General features: G+C 35.1%; 1 protein-coding gene and 1 long non-coding RNA gene across 2 annotated transcripts in view; one reads left to right on the plus strand and one right to left on the minus strand.

Annotated features, from left to right (window-relative positions):
• Nucleotides 1–25,994, minus strand: part of LOC128547828 (uncharacterized) — a 283,211-nt gene that overhangs the window by 40,243 nt on the left and 216,974 nt on the right. The gene's annotated exons all lie outside the window — the stretch shown is intronic.
• Nucleotides 6,535–25,994, plus strand: part of LOC123530509 (pleckstrin homology domain-containing family G member 7-like) — a 234,285-nt gene continuing 214,825 nt past the window's right edge. The window contains exon 1 of the mRNA XM_053521204.1: nucleotides 6,535–7,913. Within this exon, the coding sequence (XP_053377179.1) occupies nucleotides 6,785–7,913 (1,129 nt within the window). The 5' untranslated portion in view covers nucleotides 6,535–6,784. The remainder of the gene's footprint in view (nucleotides 7,914–25,994) is intronic.

The raw sequence follows: 25,994 nt of genomic DNA on the forward strand, positions 1-25,994 counted from the left end.
AAAAGATACTGACTGAATGACAAACAGTGCAGATCACGATCGGACAGCATGGATGTGCAGGCTGATCATGATCTACACTGATCGCAAAGGCAGAATCAATCGTGTCCAACATGGTAAGTGTTAAACACGTACCTAACAGCTCGTGTATTGGGCTCGGCTGAGGGACTTAAAAGTTTCAATAGAGAAAGAGATTTAGATGTAATCGAGTAACTAAAATAAGCTTTGAATTCTCTTTACAATATTTAAATGATTTTTTTATAAACTAAACAGACTTACTAAGCAAATGAAAACAAAATTTAGATAAAAAAAGTTTATTCACCTCTTTATGAATTGATATATACGAAAATGTTTGTAGTTGAGAGAAAAAAAGTGTTTACACTAAAAACAATGACAAGAAAAAATATGTTGTCTGATTGAGACCAAAGTTGATATAATATACTTATTTACATAACCTGTGATGGGGTTGACCAGCGTGAGATTTGGAGATATTTTATGACTTGACTATAGGGCCACAATTATGGGCAGTAATTTCGATTCGTCTATCACATAAACTGTGAACTTTCTTTATTTACATGTTATTAGTACAATCTTGAGTTCGTACATTTTAGTTTAACGAGTTTTTTATATGTCAAACTGCGGGTTGTATTGTATATTGGAAATAAAAAAAAACGTTTTGACCCCTGAACGAGAGGACTGCGGTTTATATGACATACTGTTGTATTCTTTAAGGACCATAATATGTTTGGACATGGGGGGTATAATATCATATTCTTAGTTGAGCATGATGGGTAAGTGATGTTTTTTCTTTTTATATTTTTCTGTAAAAATATAATTAATTACCACAAACTAAACGAATGAAGACTACAGAGTTTTAAGTAGACTAGCCACTAGACTGATAATAACTATATTTCTACATTTTTCCCTTTTTTGACAAACTCAAATTCATAGAGACAAAACCAGTCTATTTTAGAGATTTTCACACAGGACTGATGTTGAAATTATCATGATATTGGACATAGGATATAGACTGGCTCAGTTCACTACATTCAATCATAAAAATGTAAAAAGATATATCATAGTCTAGGAGCTAGTCTAAGTTTTAAGCAAATGCAGTTAATCTTTTAATGAACTGTTATGTATGGTTTTGTTTAAAGTTTCACCAGGTAGTTTGTGAAAAATATATTCATGGAATCATTTGGAAAATACAATGGATTCTTGCTGATTTTGCGTGTTTCGTAACTAATTACTCTACATATGTCAATGTTTGAAAAAATTAACTTAAAATACTTTTAATCATGTTATACCTTATGCTATATTACTCAATGTTAAACATATTTCCAAGACACTTCTTTTATATGCATGCAAATAACATTTTGTTGACAAACATAAACCAATGTAATCCGTGATAAGACTGGTTGCGCATTCTTCTTGAATTGCAAATGAGCCGCCAGCATGGATCCAGAGCAGCCTGCGCAGCAGGCTTTAAGAAAACGAACGTCGAGCTATTACTAGGCCATAATTTTTTATGAATGACGTTTATCTTTTTTTAAAAAGTTCTAATAAGAAAAATCCATGCACACATCCGTAAAAACACATAAATCTGACGTCACGTCGACGTATTGTTTGGCGCTATACAGGGGCAGAGAAGGGGTGCTACTTAATTTGATCAACCATTTTATATAAAGAACGTTTTAGAATCGAACTGAATTCACTCACACTGAATAGGATATAAGGCGCGAAAAAAAACTCATTACACGTCTACACACTACCGCGGAACGTATTACGTTTGGTATTTTGACGTCACGTCGACCTACTTTATTGGCGTTATCCGTGCGCCATGTACCGCATTCATCTACTCATTTACATAAAATACATATTAAACTCGAAATAATATGTAGTACAACCATGTTGTAACATATCTCTACAATTTGAACTCTCGAGAAATTATTCCACTAGCGTATAATCTCATCCTACTGCTTCGATATGATAATACATGGTTCTGTTGTATTATTTCTTAACAAAAAGAAAGAAGCTGAACTTTTCTGTTTTCTAAAACTTGCAGCGAACTATATTGCTGTACGACTCCATCCTTGTTAGTTTTCATTTCTAGTAGAAAGAAGTTTGACATGTTTTGCTGAACGTTACTAAAATATAATACCAACAAGTAACGAAAAAGTATAGGTCAAATTGTTTACTTTTGAGATATTAATACACCAAAATAAGGTATTGTTTAGAAGTCAATGCACTTCTAATATACATGTACTGTACTATTTACATGATGAAATATTTACATGATGTAAAATCTGCATCCGTGCAGGACCATACTTCGCACGAGATGTATCACTTGCTATTTTGTATTGTGCATGTGAACGGCGTGTCGGCGAGTATTTGCAAAACACAAAATATATGTACTAAAAGCCCTTAACCCTTACCCATTGAGTTTATAGTTTAACAAAGATAAAAGAGAACACTTTCAATACCCCAATATCATTTTGTGGGGAAAAAAACTTGCATAATCGGACATTCCTAAGATAACTGGAACATGTTCTTTCTTGTTATTTCTTGACAAAAATGCATAGCATAGTGAGATCAGATAAGAGATATGATAAGAAATACGTGTATTATAATGACTTGTACATTCACATATTTATATGGATACTGAGCACTCGGCGCAGTGGACCTACGTGTAGTAAATAAACTGTATGAAATTGACAAGATATAGCACAAAACAGCAAACATTATAATTGAGCCGTGCCATGGGAAAACCAACATAGTGGGTTTGCGACCAGCATGGATCCAGACCAGCCTGCGCATCCATGCTATTCGCTAATGGTTTCTCTAATTACAATAGTCTTTGAAAGCGAACAGCATGGATCCTGACCAGACTGCGCGGATGCGCAGGCTGGTCTGGATCCATGCTGGTCGCAAAGCCACTATGTTGGCTTTCTCATGGCGCGGCTCATATGGTTTTATAAGCTTTAATTAATTGTTTAAAGTTAAAATGGTAAAGTTACATGTAGACTAGCACCTGTAGTAGACTATGATATATCTTTTTGAATGTAGTGAACTGAGCAAGTCTATATCCTATGTCCAATATCACAATTCTAACATCATTCCTCTGTGAAAATCTCTAAAATAGACTGGCCTTTGTCTCTATTTTCCTAATTAAAAACTGTATGGCGCCAAATTTGAACTTTCATTACATATACATGAATATGTATAAAGGATATTGTACATACTGAAACTTTAGTTCAATCTTAGTTTTTATGAAGACTGATTTGGAATACCCGAGTTCACTGTATTAAGTTTATATTTAACTATAAAATAACAACATTACTGGAGTGTGCTGTTGTACTTTGCTAATATTTTCAATGATTACAAGCACTTTAAATGTAATCTATAAAAATAGCATTTGTATAATAGATTTGTCCACTGCATTTTCCAGCTTCCCAGCATGATGTTATAGTTAGATTACGAAATACCATAATTAATTTGAAACCCAAACAGAATAACTTTTTTGTCCTAAATACTTTAAGACGTAACGTATTTTGTGTCCGTCCATTTACCATTGTTGCTGAAACAGTACGCCCTTTACCTGGCGTAAACAAGGTAACCGAATCCGAACTTTAATCAAATTATTGCGTGCTTTCCTTATAAATATCTTCCAACTAGACTGACACAATTATTGTAAATATAACCGTTAAACGATTTCATGCGAAATTAGAGTTTTATAAAAGGATATATTATCCCTAAAAGAAGACAGGATTTAGAGAGAGTATGCACAGCGGAAATGAATGTGAGTTCAGTGTTTCATTTTCTTTCTTTTTTTTTTAAATGAAAGAATGGATTAATAACATAATTTCCCAGTCATTTATTTAGGGCGGCAGATGTACATGTACTTGGTGACTTTTACTAATGCAGCTAAAGTTTGATTTTTGACAGGAAGCAGTTTATTTCAGAGTAAAATATTGTAACTGATAATGCATTCCGACATGATACCCCATGCACAATCATGACCACAGTATATATGCATATAACGGGACATTAACAGGTTATAGCTCATGCCACAACGCTCCCTTGTTATGACCTACCGCGTGTAATGAATAACGCATGGTCCGTTTGAAATGTGCAGTGGTCCAGTTTTGAAACTGTCTGATTACAAAACCAGGGGTCACAAGTTTGACACCCTTTCCTCTGCCTTAACTAACTAACACTGGAATAAGAATCCGTATCTGGTACGCTAAAGAACCAGAGAAGCTTCTGGAATTGAAGTCTATCTTGCACTATCCTCCAACTAAAAATATCAACAGTATTCTGGAGGAGTCACCCATATGGGTTACCGGTGGCGGCTATAAGTAAACACGCACACACATACACACGCACACATACCAACCTTACATACATAAAATACTTCAGTCATTGAAAATGCAGTTTATGATATTTTATGTTACAGGGAAGCAGTTTCGAATAATGACCCGGTTTTTTTTCAATATCTAGGGTACTTCGTTGAAAGTGTTTTAATATTAATGCATTAAGTACTGACAGTTGAGTTTCAAACATGCATGTAGTTATTAATAGCAGATGCAAATATTTGGCTATACCTAGATCCACATTATTTTTGACCCGCTTTTCCTCCTAAAACTCACTGTGTGGATAAGGGTTGATCTACATGAAAACATCTATATTTTAGGTACACAAACGAGTGTATGTATGTGTTGTAAATACAGAATAAATGCCAAAATTTCTTTGATTTTAAGAGGGAGTGGGGATAAGGTCTTAACTGATAGCACACGTTACTGGCATATTACAGAATAAAACACCAGTGCTGCTAATATTCAAACAGAAATCTACGTGTGTCCGGGACGTGCTTCAAAATTACGAAATACCACCCCCCCCCCACCCCACCCCCTATCTTATGGTTGGAAGGTAGAATATTGTCCGTCAGACTTAGTTGTCATGTAACTATAACACAAAATTTAATATTAAATATGTCATACATCATGTTTTTGTTTTTGGTAGATTAGATGGTCATAAAAGGGTTTCAATAAAAGTTTTTATTCTTTCGAAACAATTATGTTTTGCTTGGCACTCATTATATTTTTTACTTGATTTCATACCAATACTGTAGGCATGTGAATCTTTCTTACACACTAGTTTCCCTTGCATTATAAAATGATCTTGTTTCCTCCCTCATAAAGGACACGGTTACGTGACTTCAGGTATTGAAAACTGTGTCAAATACTTTTCAATTTAATCATAACACGAACTAAATTTGTATTTAAATGTCCTTGTGGCCGATTACCACCCATAATACAACAATAAGTATTACGCTGCCTGATCAGATACAGACATCAAATGGCTCCAGATGTAATATCGCGGTTATAAACGTTTGGTTGATTATGACGTTGCTGCAGTAAAATGGCTATAAAATGAACAAATGAAATAGCAATAGCAATTGATAATAAAAACAATTATCTATTGACTTTTCAATATCATATGTTGTGCTCTGTGTTTTATATATAGATTTAGATACGAGTCCTTTTAATTATGAAATACAACAACGCAGTGGTATACCGCTTTAAAATAATTTTATTTGTTAAGCTTAACGCCACATTAACTTTTTAAAACGAGATGAGGAATCCCCTTAACTATAATAAAATTAACACAGCTAACAAGATAAACCCACACATTTCATCATTATCGTCTTCGTGACAAATTATATGCACATTTCTATATCAATCGAAAGGTTTTTTAAAGAAAAAATAAAGAGACGCACGTACATTCCTCGGGAATATTTAATAAAATTTTGTGCATTTTATTCAGCCAACATGAATGCTAATGATATTGAAAAAAATGACATTATTAAATTAGAGTTTTATACGCTATGTATGCCCACGACTATATAAATACGTACACTCAATGACCCAGCACGAATTTAATATAGGAGCCAGGTGTTTTAAGATATTGAAAACACAGTCCAATCTAACAATTTTTCATTAAAGTTTAAATTAACTGCAGGTATGAAGAACGACCATACATTGCTTCCCACTCAAGAAAGGAAAATAATTGTCAATAAATCAAGATTCAGCTGAGGCTGAATGCTAAAAGATATGAAAGTTTTGTAAAATGAAACCTGGCTAAAATTAGTAAAACATTAGGTCGCTTTGACATAACTTAATATTATTATAGAAATATAATGAAAATGTATACACACATTTACAACTACAATTTTTGGTATTTCATGCCATTTACACTGATTGATGTTTCAATAAATGCGAATTTACTGTAGTGTACAGGAGAAATACTATTTTGATTATTGTTTTTTACTATTGAAAGGTGATATATTTTTCTTTTCGTTTAAGGTTTTCACACCCATTAGTGACTATATATCATCACAGAAGTATGCAAACAATAGGAGAGGTTGTGAGAAATGCTTTACTTGTATCAAACAGTTATACAAAACAGCCGTGCTAACTCCTGATATACTAATAATTGCTTTGATGATATGAAAGGATTGAATGCAATACGTCATAACAGAATATTTTGGCAGAGATATAACAGTAACGGTGATTGTGAATCTATGTTCAAACAAGGTGTTTGTCAATAATAATTGGCATATATCGCGTTCCGGAGACAATCTTTAAAATCGGGACAAGTAACTGAATGGTAATATCGTTTCAGGAACACGCTCTGCCAGTGTCAAATCAGTGGATAAATCTAAGGAATAAAAGCATTGGCATGTTCATGCAATAAATGATATAAGAATACAAACCGATGAATAAATATGTCTAGAAGAAAGGTTACACGTCAAAAACCAGTGCATCTGGATAATTTCCGGAGCGAATATGATGCCAGAACAAATGTTGGTGGTAAAATAATAAATTCTTATAGAGGATCTAAAATAGAAAATTGCTTTAGAGATATAGAAAATACACTAAACACATACCCAGTTGGGTATGTTAAAGTCAATAAACACGGACTGGACAGTGGTATATTCCACGCCGATATTCCACAACACGATGAAGGTGAATATGTTACATTGGTAGCTGGCCAAATTGACAAAGCCAAAGGAAATATTTTGTTAGGAACTTTTTCAAAGGAGAGATTTAACAATTCTGAGAGAGATCCGGACTGTTGGCACGGACAGAAGGAAAACATCTCGCCTATAAATGAACCAGGACAACCTGGGGACAGTTTTAGTGACGATAGTGATGTGTATGTTATTCTGCGTGGTGACAATGTCGCATCCGACGATTCTTCTTCAGTAGAGCAAAACAAGCTGCACCCTAATGTAGAAGGTAAAACTAATAATTTAGAGACCTTGGTTTTTCGTGGCTCACAATATCAGACTGATAAATTGACCGCCAAGGCTTTAACAGAGCCTTTGTCGCCGCAGTTAAGATATCAGCCGTATCTAAAAATAGAACCTTTCTCTGATACAGAAAGTTTAGTAAGTGCTGCGGTGAATCAGAAAGAGTACCTAAAACAGCTGAGAGAGTTTGGGCAATCTGTGGACGGTGCTGCTTGGAAAAGAAAGTTGTGGCAAATGGAAGATAAGAAAACCGGAACCGGGCTCTCGCCACAAGAGGGCACTGATATTCCTGAATCTGGTAAATCTAATGAGATTGCAAGTACTGCGGATGGAAAATCTTTACCGGTAAAAGACGCCAGTGATAATTGTGACACCACTCGGCCACATGTTAAAATAGCAGAAAATAGCGATAACGTGCTATTAGAAGACATTATTCAGGACTTTCTTCAATATTTTCAATCAAAGAGACATTCTGTGAAAACGCATCGAGAATCTATTCATACAGAGAATAAATGTGATCAAATACCAGAAAATGAAGGTTGCAAGGTAACAGACGATTCACAGGACAAACTGGATATAGGTCAAGCTTCAATGAATACAGGTAAGGAATCTAGAGTTTTACTTTACTGTCGGCGTTTTTAAGTTATCATTGTGAAAACTGACCATCTTATTAATCATTTATGGTTATGATAGAAATGTCTGTATTGTTTATGCGGCTTTGTGGACTTAGTTATAATATAATACATGAGCGCCGCTGTGCAAAAACCACCAATGATCAATGCTTTGCGACCAGTATGGATCCAAATCAGCCTGCACATCCATTCAGACTGATCTGAACCCATACTGTTGGTTAAACAGATGCATACAAGTGCTAAAACAGAAAAAACAAACAGTATGGGTGCGGGGATAAACGAACACTGATCAAATGCAAGAGAATGACGTTGTTGTACTATTATCAACGAAAACTGTTTTGCCTACGCAAAGAACACACTTTTCTTCAGTTTCCGGTTGTCCCTAAAGTGGATAATATTCATCAAAATCTCACGTTATTTTTTGTGATTTACGTGACAAATCTTTAATAAATGATTAACCACCGCCCCCCCCCCCCCCCCCCCCCCCCCCCCTCCCCCACCAGCTTTGGTGACAGCACTAATAAAACTGGTTCTGGCATTTACTCACTCTTGACCTACTGGTCTGAACCATGTCCCTCCCAGGGGGTACATTTTGAAGTATTTGAACTTCGTTTTTACAAAGCATGCATTTGTATGCTAGTTCGACCTAGTATTATTAAGTGTTTGTTTTGGTTATATGAACGATATCTATAAAAATATCAAAGTAGGTTCCTTGCGTTTGTAAAGCTTTGTAACATATTAAGAATCTAATTTAAATACTTGACATGAAAACTTACTGTTATATTGTGGGATAATCTAGCATTAATGATTTGGATAAATATTTACTAATCTCGGCTCAAAAAGTTGAGATAACATCTTTTAATGACTGAACCCTTTGAAAAAGGAATTATAAAATATTTTATATCATAATGACCGTTATTGAAATAATATATTCTCTTAGAAGGTATTACTAGAGGGTGGTTATACACTATGTTTATTCAACTTCTTAATAAGTATCTTATTTTAAACTGTCGACGGAGAACATGCTGATCACACTCTATTTGGGAAAAAAATGTAGGTTAAAGAAATTTAGGTGGTGGTGAGGGGGTGGGGGATAGGGCAACAAGGTTAGCTGACTGCATGAAAAGAATTTGGGTGACATGAAACCGCCATACCCCGGTGAAGTCTTGTGTAAAAAAATCCCAAATTTATTAACACAAAGTAAACACAAAAATGTGCGCCTGCACACGCACGCACGCATGCACGCGCGCACATAAACAGGTTTTCAGAATATAAGCTAAAGCAACTAGACAAATAGAATTATACATCTATTTATTTGTTTCGTCTAACAAAGCGTTTTGCGCAGTTTCTGGTAAAGTTGGGGAAATACCAGTTCATGTAAACTTTACGTGCTTCTTTTAACAACTCTAATTATCCTAGAAAAGCCACACAGTATTTCCTTCTAGGTTCGTGTTTGTCCATTTAACGAGCTATTTATGATCGTATGATATTGTGGCAGCTGCCGACAGAGGAGATGTTCTTTTTATAGATATAAATATTAACGTTTGTTACGTACTAAATTTCATCTTAATCGTATGGATATGCATTACATGGATATAAGAGTTATGAATTGTAGGATGAAAGAAATCTTTAATCTTACAAGTATGTACTTTGTAAATACATGTAAACATCATAAGTTAACACATGCAATCCAATTTTTTTTTTATTTAAGTCGACTCAGTTTAGGTCATATTGCGACTAGCCAGCATTACTAGTATGTCAGGAAAGGGTGGGCACTGGCCTTTGGTTAACCAGCATATGAAATCTATTATACACCTAAAATGGGGTTTGAACAAAGTTTTATGTACTAATGTCCAGTGCATCTATGTATTCAGAATATTCGTAGCTGTCCGATTTGTTTCGTCCGAATTACATTGCATGCTGGTACAAATCTTCTAAAGTATTCGCGGTTTTATTTTGAAATACTGTAATCATCTTACAGGGTAATCATTTAAAGACAGACTGTCTTTGTAGTAAGGTGCACATTGATAAATACATGATATAAATACTATATGAGCCGTGCCATGGGAAAATCAACATAGTGGGTTTGCGACCATCATGGATCCAGACCAGCTGTTCGCTAATGGTTTCTATAATTGCAGTGGGCTTTGAAAGCGAACAGCATTGATCCTGACCAGACTGCGCGGATGCGCAGGCTGGTCTGGATCCATGCTGGTCGCAAAGCTATTATGTTGGTTTTCTCATGGCACGGCTCATATAGGATTGCCGGTTACATTCTGCGTTGGTTTTTCAAATAATAATTCTGATTTCCATTTAATCCTGTAATTCATATATTTCGAGATATGAAATGTATAAATCTTGCAAGATATATGTAAAGCTTTGTCAAGAACCTTTTTGAACAATTCATATAAGTACATTTGTAAGTTAGCAAGTAAATATGTAATTATGATGACAGGTGTATAACAATTAACAAACGCTTAGAAACACTCAGTCAAATGAACCTATAGGTCACTTAAGTCTGTATACATGTATATGATTAAATAGTATTACATACAACTGTTGTATCGGGATATCTAACGCCTAGTTTCCATCAAGATGAAATGAAGGCTAGTATACATTATCTACATGAAGTGGACATGCGCATATTTTCGGGTCTCTCAGGCCCATCTTTTGTTTTTCTGTATTTATTCAGGCTTTGAAATGTTACATTGTGTACATTTTCCAAAACTTGAAGTGGACTTGCACATATTGAACAGACCTCTAAGTCCAATTATTTGTCTGGAGTTATGGCTTCTTTTTGGACTTTGAAATATTACTGCCGAATATTGTGAATGTATGCTCAACTCCCCGAACAGTTTCCGCCAAATTCAAATGGAATTTGGTATACATAATCAGCGTCAGTTAAACATGTCAATTTTGTATGGAGCTTTGCGTCTTTAATTATGTCCTTTCTGACTTTATTCTATTAAGCATTTTCAGGAGGCATGTGTCCTTCAATGTTGGTATCATTTTTGTTTATTTATATAAATATAACGATAGAAAGTCTGACATGTATAAAGCACGCAGCTGTTTTTTGAACCAATCATAACATGTTGTTTAATTTTGTTTATCCTGGTGTTTTATTCTTGAAGAGGTATTTTCATGAAATATTCGTATCGTAAATGACAATGGTGAAAAAAGTGTCTTACTTTCAAGACAATGTGCATATAAATATTAATGAAAATAAAAGACACATTTGATGCTTTCTTGAGCTCTTAGAACCGGCCATCAATGTAATCAAATAGTTGGATAAATGTTTGGATTAGGTGTCTTTGGAAAATAAATGTTACTTGTATGTCTAGACTCAAAAGATACGATATTCATTACAAGTTCGGGTGTGTAATGAAAACAAGATGCTTGGAAAAATGGGGAAAAGTCGGTAGAGAGAGAGAAGCAAGTTGCCGACGTTCAGTTTCAGTTTGAATTAATGCCATTTCTACGTTTACTTTCGGCAAAACAATCAGTTTTGACCTCCTGCATTTTATTTTCTTTTGCAAATGCTGCATTTTCTTATACAATATGACTGACTAAAAGTTCAATTAATAGTGACATTAAGTCGACCTTATAGTAACTATTCTCTTAATCCCCGTGGTATTTTATTTACCCTACATATTTTTGACTTTATAAATCATGTTCAATTAGGCTAATCCAATGATTTCTAAATCCTATTAGGAAAGAAATGTCGCTCAAAGCAAGATATATTTAGAAATATTTGCTATGACCTCAAGATAAACCGATTTCTCTGGAAACGGCCCTTTTAAGGCGACACACATAGCACGTTAAATTACTGAATTTATTGACTTCAGTAGATAACAAAATACATCACATCGAAAGCAAATTTGCGGGTGTGAGAGTAGACTAAAAGGTTTAGTTGAGAACGAAATTATGTTTAACAATATAGAGTTATCAATCAAGTACTACACATATTCTAAGAAATAATGTACTAACTTCAGTTACAGATTGTTTTGCTGTCTTTTAGAGTGATTCTGACAGAGGGTTTAGGTATAAGATATGCACAGCATAATTATAAGATATGCACAGCATATATAGTGCCGGAATAAAATTTATGGGATGTTTGAAAAATTGATCAACATTGAATAAACAAATGAACAATTTTGATAAACAATCTGCTGAGTGAGTTTCTCTGTCAACGACAGCTCTGATAGCATAAATGCATCTAAGTGTTTTTTTTTCTAATAGGTGTAAAGGATTCTTATAGGCACACGTAATTCTGTGTATCATTTTGTTTTGCAGATGTGGTGCAACTTTGTCTAACGAGCATCTCTGTCTCTGTATGAAAACCTCCTTGAAATAATGAATTGATTTCTTAAAATTACTTCGCGTATTATTTTATTTGATCTTTCCCGTGCCTGTATCTTAGATGAATCAGATCCATTAATTGCAAGAACCTCGTGCCAAGTCTGGGGCAGATTTTACCAGAGGCGTATTCAATAAAACTGAAAAAAATCTAACAGACACGTAAGGAAATTTTCCAGATGAACAAATATTTGTATATATACATCATAACAGAGCTAAAATAAAACAGTATTTATAATTAGACTAATAGGAGTAAACTCCCTGTCTTTCAAATACAAACATTTTATAAAACTTTCCATAAGATTTCTTAATGTGTCGCTGTGATACGCAGTGCCTCTGTTATCTTCCTAAAGATAACATATTTTTCTTTGAAATTCGTTCGTGCATTTGCCTGAAATAGATCGCAGCCAACTTACCCAAAATAACCGATAAAATATGTCATCGGTTTTGTTCTAAATATATTTCATTTTTTTTAGATTTAAAACAAAATGTTAAATTGTGTAAAAATGTGTAAAATGTCCTTGAAATATCTTTATTGTGTTTTGGAGTTCAGCGCAACTTTATTACAATAGCTGATAGTAGGCACTGTTTTAGTACTGCAGAAAATTTGACCAGAATATTTAAAATGTTTTATGGGAAAAAAAGACTAAATGAGAATAAATTTGTTCTATCCTTACTGTGAAAATGCAAATTTTAAATACTACTGTTATTTTTTTTAATATTTCACAGTTGTTTTATCAAAATGATTCCCAAGATTCTGTACATCTGTTGAAAAGGACAGAATAAAGATAGGTCATCAATATAATTTTAACGAATAAAGTTGACGTTTTATCTAAAAGCACAATGTATAGAAATTTTTGGAGTTCAAAATTTGACAGAAACTACCTTTTCCACTTTCCTACTTTCCTTTTTGGTTAAAGATCCTAAGATTTGATTTATTATTATTATAATACTAGATTTATATAGCGCCCTTTTCATGATCAATTTCACGTTCAAAGGCGCTTTACATAGTTCAAATGCAGCCACACAGGGCGCATAATTCATCCTCTACTAGTACAGACACAGAGCGATCTGACCAGAGAGACAGAGCGAGACAAAGCCCCCACGACAGAGAGATCGGAAATCAGATACAGGCTTGTCCGGCTAACCTAGCGAATAGACAGCCTGGTTCTTTAACGTGCCCAGTTTATAGCACTGATGTGCGTGAAATTAGCCAGAGCAGCCAGAGTAGCCAGAGTTCAGCCAGAGTTTAGCCAGAGTAGCCAGACTTCAGCCAGAGTTCAGCCAGAGTTCAGCCAGAGTTAAGCCAGAGCAGCCAGAGAAGTCAGAACTCTGGTTACTCTGGCTAGCCAGAGTAGCCAGAGTTCAGCCAGAGAAGTCATACTCTGGTTACTCTGGCTGACCAGAGTAGCCAGAGTTCAGCCAGAGAAGTCATAACTCTGGTTACAGTCCTACTAAAATGTCCAAGATTTCAATTTCTCCCAGAATTTCTGGTCAGAGGGTTAATGATTGGCGTGAAATTATAATAACATGGAATGCCAGAGAGTAACAAATAGTATCTTTAGATTGGCTTTTAATAGCCCTATCAAATTACCGGCACTCTTCTCCTTGGCCAGCTTATAATATTGAGATGAACATTAGGTCAGGTGGTTTTATTGCATGAGGAATCAAGAAAAAGATACAATTGTTGTATTTTGAATGAAATGTTGAAGGAAATTTCACACACTTGAAATTCAAGTAATACATATGAACCTATGGAAGTTAATAAAATTAATCTTACAATTAGCAGTTCATATTGGGGTTATAGTTTAAAGGCCCAGTAATACTTTGAATGTAATAATTACAAACAGAATTTATTTTACCTAGAAAGTTATAAACTTTCTGACGAAATTGGCCTTTATTTGCTCAGAACATAATTTAGCGTTGCTTTTTAAAAGTTTAAATTATAAATCTGAAATATAGCATGTTGTATTTTATTTCAATGATATTGCAAAACAGAGAGAAATGTCTTCTGTATGTATGAAACCCATGATTACAATAGGTAACCGTTAAAGCCCTGCTCCCGTGCTACCTTTTAATCTTGAATTGTCACTGAAAAAGCATGAAAATCCTAACTATGAACAGTGACTGCTGTCAAAATTAAGTCTATTTTATATGTATAGGATAGACAATGAGTGCCGTTGTCTACGTGATATATACAACGAGCAAAGCGAGTTGTATATATCCCGTAGACAACGGCACGAGTTGTCTATCCGACTAAGACCACGTGACATAAAAACTGCAATTATTGAAAACTCTCCCAGGCGTTCAATAGAAATTAGGATTAACGTGTTTTTATAAAAGTAATATCATCTTTGTACAGTTAGCGCTTAATTGTCAGTAGGGCATATGAAATAATGCAGGTTATTTGTATAAATTCAGTTTTACTCAAATACCGGATTTACTAAGATTTAACGTTCATTAACACTTTGAGTCATTTGCAATCACAAAATTAATGCTAAACAGTTAAGTATGGATTTCTCAAAAATACACAAAATTGGACTGCATGCTGAACAATTAGTTTTTGTGAGGAGTTTGCATGTTGGTGAAACACGATGACAGAGAAGATAGCCAGGTTATTTATTTTTTTAGTTAGTTTTTTTGTTTTTGTTTACTTTGTTTATCAGGATATAGTTAGTGGGTAGATGCTCGTAGGACTAGGAATACCTCTTACTATATCCTGCCCTTCTTGTAAGAATGATGTAGTTGTTTTACTTTCTAACTGGGCCAAGTTGTTCGAAACTTTAACGGGCTGTAATTTAGTTTAGTTTAGTTTAGTTTATACTAATTTGTTTTAGCTCGATTGTGATGAAAGCTTTAACTGTTTAAGCTTATTGTAACCACTCTCGAGTCTGTTTCCTATGAAAACTAGTACTGGGGTTATATGAGAAGTCATGGTCGTGACCCCAATGATGCTCGAACCCACGACCACTGCATTAAGCTGTTAAACTAACCGCCTGTTAAATTTCTATTCAAGATACTAGTCTTGGTGGGTGAGAAACACTAGTATGATATTTTAATTTAAAATTGCTGTAAAGATGATTTAGTGTTTATAATCCTTAACAAGTACATTTGATTTTCTAAGTTTTCTAAACTGTCGAAATCTACTGATAAAGTTAATCGACCGTTAAGTCAATCGCCTGTACTGGATCCAGTTGTTTGCAAATGTAAGGATCGTGCTGACATGTCTTTTTTATAACAAGTGAACATAAAAAGTTACAACTGTTGGAAACATTTCAGTGAATGTGTAAATTACGTTTTTACCCAGTTGTTTCTACACTACAAATATGTAGTTTATTGTAATTCAATTTTATTGATATCTAATAACATGGGGTCATTTTCACGATATTAATATTTAGACGTTGTCAACTGAATTTACCTCCAAGTCAGTCTTATTTTTTTTATCCCATTGATAACTGGTGAGAATATTGCAAGGTCATTTAACTCCGGCGTTCGTCTGTATTGTTAGATGGTAAATTGACACGAAATTCACGCGTTTTTTGCCCAAGTTTCCCGCGATATATATACAACGCTACTGTTGTATATGAAATATAGACAGGTACGAGTCTGCTTTGCGATTGGCTATTTACGGATTATCGTGGTCTAAAAAATTCTATATTAAATACCTGTGGTTTTGCGTGCTAAAGTGTTGCACGTGGCCGTTACAGCTGTTGCCTATTGTAATCATGGGTGGCATACACACTAAAGAATTTGAATAGTAGCGGAGCAGGTCTTTTACTGTTTTCTATGAAGAGACAACTAAAATTTCACAGAAAAATATATGGTAACATGCTGTAGGTTAATCTTAAGTGTTACTTGACCTTTAGAAAAGAAAACAATCATGTCATGATTATATGAAAAAAGCACTGCCTCAACTGGGAATCGATCAAACATAACATTAAAAAAGAACTGTCTGATAATGGCACGGACCGTAGGACACAATTTTCAAGTCGACAGTAAATGATTAACTTTATTTTATAGCTCTTTGGAAATGATGAAAAAAAAAACATTCCCTGCTTTGTAGACAACAATATATATAAGACTTCTATAAATTTCTGCTGATTAGTAAAAAGGCATAAAACTTGTGGTGGGTAATTCATGTAAGATAAGGTCAAATAGCAGGTAATTAATGTGAGGATGTCGGCCAGCACAGCAGGCCATGGAGATTTATGGGGTATTAACAGTTACAGATTATTTGCCTAGCTGAATAGCCCCTGCTAGATTTTAGTAACCTTCTGGGACATTTTGGTAGGACTGGTTACTCTGGCTGGCCAGAGTAGCTAAAGTTCAGCCAGAGTAGCCAGAACTCTGTTTACTCTGACTGGCCAGAGAAGCCAGAGTAGCCAGAACTCTGTTTACTCTGACTGGCCAGAGTAGCCAGAGTTCAGCAAGAAAAGCCAGAGTTTCTAGGATGTTAAAACGTTCTGGCTACTCTGGTCAGCCATAGTATCCAGAATAGCCCGTGTCACCTGGACTGTATTTGTTCTGGTTAGTCTGGCTGAGTTTCTAGGATTTTAAGAGTAGCTAGAGTAACCTGGTTCACAAAACATTTTCCGTCTTAGCTGAGTTTGATTATGAAACTTAATATGTCATTTCTATCTAAATAGCATGTTTAAACTGAATTTCAAGTTAATTACTAATTTCAAGTGGCTATTTAGAGTAGCCAGAGTAGTCAGAACTCTGGTTACTCTGGAGTAGCCAGAGCAGCCAGAACTCTTGTAGCCAGAGTTCATTCATAGTAGCAAGAGTTTCTAGGATTTTAACATGCTCTGACTACTCTGGTCAGCCAGAGTATCCGGAGTAGCCCTAGTCACCAGGATTTCATTTGCTCTGGTTACTTTAGCTGGCCAGAGTAGCCAGAGTTTCTAGGATTTTAACATGTTTTTGCTACTCTGGTCAGCCAGAGTAGCCAGAGTAACCAGGTCTCATGTTCACAAAAGTTTTTCAGTCTTAGCTGAATTTGATTATGAAATCTAATAATTGAACCTTGACATGAGAAAACAAACATAGTGGCTTTGCGTCTCGCAGTTTTGTCAGGATCCATGCTGTTCGCTTTTAAAGCGTATTTGACTTGGAGAAACTGTTAGCGAACTGCATGGATCCTGACCAGCCTGCGCGGATCTATTCTGGTCTCAAGCCCACTATGTTGGTTTTCTTATGGCGCGACTCATATTTCATTTCTATCTAAATAGCATGTTTAAAACTGAATTTCAAGTTAATAATTATTTTCAAGTGGCTGTTTAGAGTAGTCAGAGTAGCCAGAACTATGGTCACTATGGCTGGCCATAGTAGCCAGAGTTCAGCCAAAGTTTAGCCAGAGTAGCCAGAATTCTGGTTACTCTGGCTGGCCAGAATAGCAAGAGTTCAGCCAGAGTAGCCGAGTTACCAGGATTTCAATTGCTCTGGCTACTTTGGCTAGCCAAATCAGCCAGAATTTCCGAGATGTCCATTGGTTCTAGCTACCCTGGCTAGCCAGAATAGCCAGAGAAAATATATACTGTAATACCTATTGCAAAATGACCCTTTTGGTAGTCTCAGGTTTGATTTTTTAGTGTTTTATATGTATCAAGTGATTCATGAAACGGACTTCAAAGAATTGTCTTATTTTTCAGACAGCAGCCAGAGTAGCCAGACGTTCTAGGACTTTAATATGTTCTAGCTACTCTGGTCAGCCAGAGTAGTCAGAGTGACCATGATTTCTTTTGCTCTGCTACTCTCCCTAGCCAGAACAGCCAGAATTTCCGAGATGGCAATTGGTACTAGCTACCCTGCTAATCAGAAATAGCCAAAGAAAATACAGTAAAACCTGTTGCCAGAGTAGCCAGAGTAATTAGAACACTGGTTACTGTGGCTGACCAGGACAGCCTGTTTCATAATTTTCACATAGTCTGGCTACTCTGGCTGGCCAGAGTAACCAAGAATAACTAAAATGCGCACGGGTTCTGGTTACTCTGGCTGGCCAGAACAGCCAGAGAAAATACAGACAAACATACCACACTACCACAAGGTTTCCAAAGGGACTTTGCTGCACCCCAGCGCTAAATTCTGCCTCCCACGAAGGGTAGATACGACGAAGCGACACCGATCCATCTTCGATCTTCAGTATTTATACGGCTGTATGCCATACCACACTGGACTGTGATTTAGTGCACTGCGACATGGCCGTCATGGTCTTTTGTTTTGAATTGACCCATTCTGGATCTTATTCATGGCATATTTTATCCCCAGTGTATTGCCTCATATTCATTCTGTTGAAAAAATGGCACCAAATTGAAAGTAAAAAACACAGGTACTCGAAACGGTTATGGGTGTAAAGCCAGTAAATGCATTTTTTTTCGCAAAGTGGCGTGTTACGTGGTTTTTAAAGAGCTGTCTTGGTCAAAAACACGTGTACGGACCCAGTCACGTGAAATCCTTTAGTATCGCTTCCGTGTGTGTCGGAGTTGGTGTCACACTTATATTTGGAATTTTCTTTGAACAGAAAACTATCATGGTGCCCAACTCTGGCTGTGTATTTCTCCCGTAATCGCGCATAGGAGTGAATCAGTCCCTACTGTGCCAAATATTAGGATAGGCGCAAATTGTATTGAGAAACTTCTGAGCAACCTGAACCCGCAGGAGGACAACTGTCCTGACAAAATCAAGCCTATAAGTCTTAAAACACTCTCTGTAGAACTATCCCCCATCCTTGAGGTCATATTACAGAAATCCCTGGAGGAAGGATCACTTCCATCCCAGTGGAAATCCGCATATGTTGTCCCCATTTTTAAAAAAGGTGATAGGTCAAATCCAGTAAATTACAGGCCAATTTAATTAGCATGTGTCCTTTGCAAAGTTCTTGAACACATTGTTTCCTCATCTATTGTTAAGCACTTCACCATCCATGGTATTCTGTATGACCTACAGCATGCATTTAGGGAAAAAAGATCATGTGTTACCCAGTTAGTTATTTTAGTAAATGATCTGGTCACTTCAGTATACAAAAAAGTAGATATTATACTATTAGATTTTAGTAAGGCTTTCGACAAGGTTAGCCATGAGAAAGTTCTTCTAAAATTGCATGAATACGGAGTCAGAGGAAACACACTAAGATGGGTCAAAGGCTTCTTAGATAATAGGATCCAATCAGAATCTAAAGTTAACAATTACAAATTGTGAATTTTACTATGACTGTCATAACCCACAAGGTCCAAGTAAGAGATCCAGGACCTTATTCAGGACCATATGGGTCCTCTTGTTTATATTGATATCATAAACAATTGCAGTGAATTCCATATAACTTTGAATGCAAAAATAAAGAATATTTATTTGAAGGCTTCTGGTTTTGTATTTATTTAACTTCAGTGTTTGCCTTGAATTTGTACCAAATAAATTAACTTGAAGACATAATATAAAGAAATTGGAGAATAAATTTTTTTATACTTGTTGACAGCAACCAATTCCTGAAATTTGCATTTTAAAGTTGTGGAAAGTTGACGAAATGTTGACATGTGACCACATATACTTAAAGCGGCTTAATAACGGTATTTCATCTAAACCCTTGGAAAAAAGGTAGATACCTGTGACATGCCAATCAAAACGCAAAATGTCATTCAAAATTGATTGTGGTCACCTTATGCCATCAGACAATCAACATTCCATGTTGTATTAACTCGGTATTACTCAGTATGAAACGATATTGACTGTGTTTGGATTAAACAGTTATAGGACAGCTAACTGATAAGTAAGACAATTCTTTGAAGTCCGTTTGATGAATCACTTGATACATGAAACACTAAAAAAAAACAGAGGTTACAAAAAGGGTCATTTCGCAACATGTTAAAGGCCTAGAAACTCTGGCTACTCTAGCAGAAGTCCGTTTAATGAATCACTTGATACATAAAACACAAAAAATTCAACCTTGAGAGAATCAAAATAGTCAACAATCTTCTCAAACCTTTCCAATATAGCTTTCGTTCCAAAAATAGCTGTGAGGCTCAACTATTATCCTTTACACAAGAAACATTTGACAATCTCCAATCTGGAAACAAACATGTCTCACTGTAATGGATTTCTCGAAAGCTTTCGACAAGATCGATCACCAACTCCTTCTCTATAAAATCGTGAAAATTTTTGTCTACAGAATCTCTCTATCCCGGATTCAATCTTTCCTTAGTAACCGTTTTTAATCTGTAGTAGTTGAAGGCTTACACTCTTCTACCAGTTCTATCAGGGGGTTCCTCAAGGTTCAGTGTTGGGTCCTTGTCTCTTCCATTGTTTTATCAATGACCTTCCTGACTCTGTTAAAGGTAGAATACACCTATTTGCTGATGATACTATCATATACCTCAACATAGACTCGTTAATAGACTCTTACAAAGTTCAAGATGATTTGACAAAATTAGAAGAATGGGAACGTAATTGGTTTTTGGAATTCAATTCTGATAAATGCGAAGTAATATGAATCTCAAAAAAAAGAGAGAAAAAAATATCATCTTTCCATATAAATTACTTAATCAAGAACTAAAAACTACAGAAAATGCTTGATATCTTGGGATTACTATTAGTTATGTCTTAACATTGAAACACATATTGAAATTACATCTTCAAAAGCTAGTAATACTCTCAGATTTATAAAAAAATATGTACAATGTAATAACATTAATATTAAAGAAACTGCCTAAAAACATACGTTCGCCCGCAATTAGAATACTGTAAGATCATATTGCATCCATTGCAGAAAAACTTAGTATATAAGATTATTATCATTATTATATTATTATTATTATCATCATCATCATCATCATCATCATCATCATCATTATTATTATTATTATTATTATTATTAATCCAAATTTGTTGAGTGCCCATTTAATATAAAATATACGTTCAAGGGCGCTTAACAATTAAACATGTGACATATCGCAGATATGTAGGAAAATCACAAAAACATGGCATATGCAATATTAAAACTGAAACTGACTGATTTGATTAATGGTTATTTGTACAACATTATTCGGGATGCATGTATTCTTCTATGTTCTAGTGTCGGCCATTTAAGTTTCAAGCATTGATGTTACGCTGCTTTGGTATGAGTAGCCAGAACATGTTAAAATCCTAATAAAGTCTTGTTACTCTGGCTGATCTCTGCCTACTCAGGCCAGCCAGAGTAACCAGAGTTCTGGCTACTCTGGCTGAACTCTGCCTACTCTGGCTACGATAAATAGCCAATTGAAAAAAGTTATTAACTTGAAATTCAGTTTTAAACATGCTATTTAGAGAGAAATAACATATTAAGTTTCAAGATCGAATTCTGCTAAGACTGTAAATGTTTTGCGAACACGGGACCTGGTTACTCTGGCTACTCTGGCTGACCAGAATAGCCAGAACATGTTAAAACCCTAGAAACTCTGGCTACTCTGGCCAGCCAGAGTAACCAGAGCTACTTTAATTAACCACTCGAAAATAGTTATTAACTTGAAATTCAGTTTTAAAAATGCTATTTATATAGAAATGACATACTAGTATTAAGTTTCATAATCAAACTCTGGCTACTCTGGCTGAACTCTGGCTACTCTGTTAGAAACAGCCAGAGTAACCAGAGCAAATGATATCCTGGTGTCTCGGGCTACTGTGGCTACTTTAGCTGACCAGAGTAGCCAGAACATGTTAAAAATCTAGAAACTCTGCCTACTCTGGTTGAATTCACTTCAAATGAACAATGAAATGTAACCTGAAAAAACATCTTAACGGCAACATATAATTGTTCACTCGCCTTAGGAATATTTTGCATAGTCATGTTACTTAAGCAATACCAATAATCTGTAAGTTCTGACGATACTATAGCAAACAATTGCTTGTTTTGTTTACAAAGCCGAGCAGGATGGCGCCTTGCAACGACAAGTTGGACCACAACCCAAACAGACAGATTGGGGAAAGAACACTGATAAATAGTTCAGTTTATTAGCAATAGACAAAATGATTTCCTGGTCTATGGTGATGTCGAACAAATAGTACAAGTGGCAACTCCGTGGTTATAAAGTTGATCTGAAAACGAAATCATTGATTAACACTTGACTGATAGTAAAACGAGTCACAAAGCTAATATTGTTCTTGGCAATCTGGGAAAATTATATTTAATTTCCCTGTAATAAAACACTGATAAACTTTTGTAAGAGCAAAATTAAAAAATCAAGGATGGAAGTTCTTCTGTGCATACCTTAGATGTTAATATGTTGTTCCTGAACATACTAAAATGATATATTTCATTGGAGGGTATATTGTGACGTTTGAGAGATATTAGATTTCAAAGATATTAGACTATCAAGCGGAGCGAAAATGACACCAACGAAATGGTATATTAGACAATTCACAGGAGTGTATCATTGCCAAGCAAAATGTTTCTGATAATTGTCGAATACGCATTTAATACTGTTTAGCTTAATATTGCTTTACATATCGAAATTTTGTCCTCGTGATTTTTTTTTTATTTTCTCTGGAAAACGTAATTAGAAATTAGAATATAGAGATCAGCTTACATATGCCATTTGGTATTAACGGGAAAAACTTGATTCCAAGGAAATGCACATATCAGTTAAAGGAAAAAAAACAACAACAATTATTTACACTAGCAAATAGTGATTCTGATAAACAAAGCTTGGGCTGCGAGATATCAACTGGCAAAATGTATACATGCTAATCTTGAAATAGTTGTTTAAAAATGTCACATAATAAGCTTGGTATTGAAACACAAGCAAGAAGAATTGCAGGTCGGAACGATAACCATCTCGGATAAACAGAAAGTTATTTCATAGACTTCATAAACTTTTACAAGATAGTGTAGGGGCCAAAATAACATGGAATTCAGATGATAGTACACAGCTAAGCAGTCTGCATGAATGCAAAGGTAAACTTCATTGTAAATATTTTTTTTAAAATAAATTTCTTTAGTTTATTTCATCAGACAAAAGGTAAGAAATGTAACAGTTCTGAACAAAAGTGATGCTACTTCATGTGTCATTTTGAATGATAAACACCACAAATTGTTCTGTGTAAATTTATTCACTTAAACTTCCGTGTACTTCTACAAAGGTACTTATATCAAATAAAATGACACGTGCAAAAGTGGCACGTGCAGTGTCTACATATTTGCGATGCTTTTCAGACCTTGTCTTCAACGAAACCTACATAATGTCAGTCACATCTATTCCAGCTTCATATTCGTGATGAATGCAATAAATTGAAATAAAATGATGTACTATTGTCGCAATGCAAGGTATAAAGAAAAAATGAGACACTACAGAGCTGTAGTTTTATAGCAAAGAAGTAGTGTTTTAATGGACCTCATGCTACAAAACTAGACGGTACTTATTTCAAAATGTACTTGTTTCAAAACTAGTCTTGGTAGTAAATGTCGTAGTCTAATAAAACATCAGAATTTCTTTTCTGTAATTACTTTTATTAGGTTTTTGTCTGATTGTTTGGGATGTTTTGTTGTGAGAAAGGACATGTGTTGGTAAAGTGTGTCATTACGTCATTCTCTTACATTTGTGCGACAACTTGGTGAATACGACAAGTGTCTCCAGTTTATCAACACTAGGCTGTTTAACCCTTACCTTGCTAAATTTCTATACTGATCTTATCCATCTTTCAATTTGAACAGTACCATTAACTGTTAGTTTTTTCCGTGTACTGGACTATAAATTATTCAAAAGGGGTGCTTACCGAAAAGACGCTGACGGAATGGCGATTAGTGCAGATCACGATCAGACTGCACGGATCATGACCTACACTTGTCGCAAAGGAAGTACTTATAGTGTACAGCATGATTTAGGGTTAACTAAAATCTTGCAGGATACGTTTCTGCTCTGATGCAATTTATTCTTAAAGTGATTCGCTTTAAGCTTGTGGTCAACACTAATTTCAAATTAATTGTTATACTAACTGAAGGGTACAAGGACCACTATATGGGGACTTTCAGATGTGATATTGTGCAACTGTTGTATTGTGTAACTTTTGTTGATTTCAGCTTTTACGACGGAATTAGCATAGCAAACACTGATATCTTTCTCTCATTGTTTCAGTTTGATATTTCCTTTCTCTTTCTAACGTCAATAATTTAAGTTATACTATATGTAAGTAAAAATTTGGAGGGTTGGAAAGACGTCACTTTCATTCCCACAACATGCGTGATTTGTCTTCTTTGTATGACATAACGATACTACCACCGAACGTGTTACAGCCCTTTGATGCATATGATGAATATTTTCAGGTCATCATTTCATTAGTTTTTAGATTTAGTCAATTCTTGCTTGTATAGTTTAATTTGAAGAAAATTTGCTTTTTAAAGCAATTTTTGATCTCTTCAACCACCTTTTATCTCTGATGTAACGTGACAAGTAGAATAAAAACGAAATATCGTTCACATACTTTGATGTAATTTAGACACCAGCAAGTTCATTCGAGCAACAAAATCAAGTATTAGCGCATTATTTCATCTGCTACTTACCGAATTCTTGCTTTGTATTACACATAGAATAATGTATATTTTTGGAGCACAGGAATTCAGCGTCTGTGGTCTGCCTTACATAACTATAAAAAAGCTTGCGTTTGACATGCTTTTGTCTGCAATTAATGTGCTGCCAGAAGAGAATTATTTCAACAAGTGTTTACATAGGAATTAATTACATTGATCTAAATCAGTTTTTTTTTTCTGACACAAGTAACTTCCGTGTTGTATCAGTTCGCCATGTACTATCCTAAACTAAAATACAGAACCATTATAGCATACCAGAGGTCTACCATGTACCCAATCTGACTAAAGTACTTGATCTTCTAAACGAAGATCTGAGAACGACCCATTCACATTCGTCTTCTGTAGATCTTGGATTTCCAGTATTGCTATTTTTATTTTATCCAATCAGACGACTGTCGAATGTCAAAGAGTAAGAAAAATGTGCTGTCATTCCAGGGCTCGAACCCGGGACCCCTCGCTTACAAAGCAAGTGGCCTACCGACTGAGCTAGGCGGCTGTCTGATACATTACGACATAAGAATTGTAAATAGCAAAAGTCAAGGCTACAGGTAGATTTGCAAGATGTTGTAAGTTAGGCTCTGATTGGCTAGCGAAAGCGTCGTCAGAACGAGGCAATGGATAGGTCGTTCTCAGATCCTATGCGTAGCATAATAGGAGATGTACTTTAGTCAGACTGACCATGTACCTTGGTTGATCCTGGGACAGTGACGAACCTCGAATGGATAAAAAAATGCTTAAGCACTATATAAGAACTGTAATGTTAGCGTAAATCAATCAAAATGCATTTTACTTAACTTAGAAAAAAAAAAACAATTTAAGGCCTTAAAAGAAGGCTTAATTGAATCCGCTTTGCCATTCATTTGACAGGTCTGTTATAAGTCGCATCATGTTTAATCATATTAAAAGTCATATATCATAATACATCAGTAATCCTTCTTACCTTTGTTTAGATTATTTTAATCTGTTGACTTAGGTAATCGCTTTCAATTAATAAAATACACAGATTTATGAATAAATTTAAATAGAGAATAATAACGCAAGTGTGACAAATATATGTACACGTTACTTAGATTGCACAACTTACGGTTACGCCAATTGCAATTAAGGATCTATACTATAAACATTACTTTTTATATTGACA

This window comes from Mercenaria mercenaria, chromosome 13 (genome assembly GCF_021730395.1).
Source record: "Mercenaria mercenaria strain notata chromosome 13, MADL_Memer_1, whole genome shotgun sequence".
Lineage (NCBI taxonomy): Eukaryota > Metazoa > Mollusca > Bivalvia > Venerida > Veneridae > Mercenaria > Mercenaria mercenaria.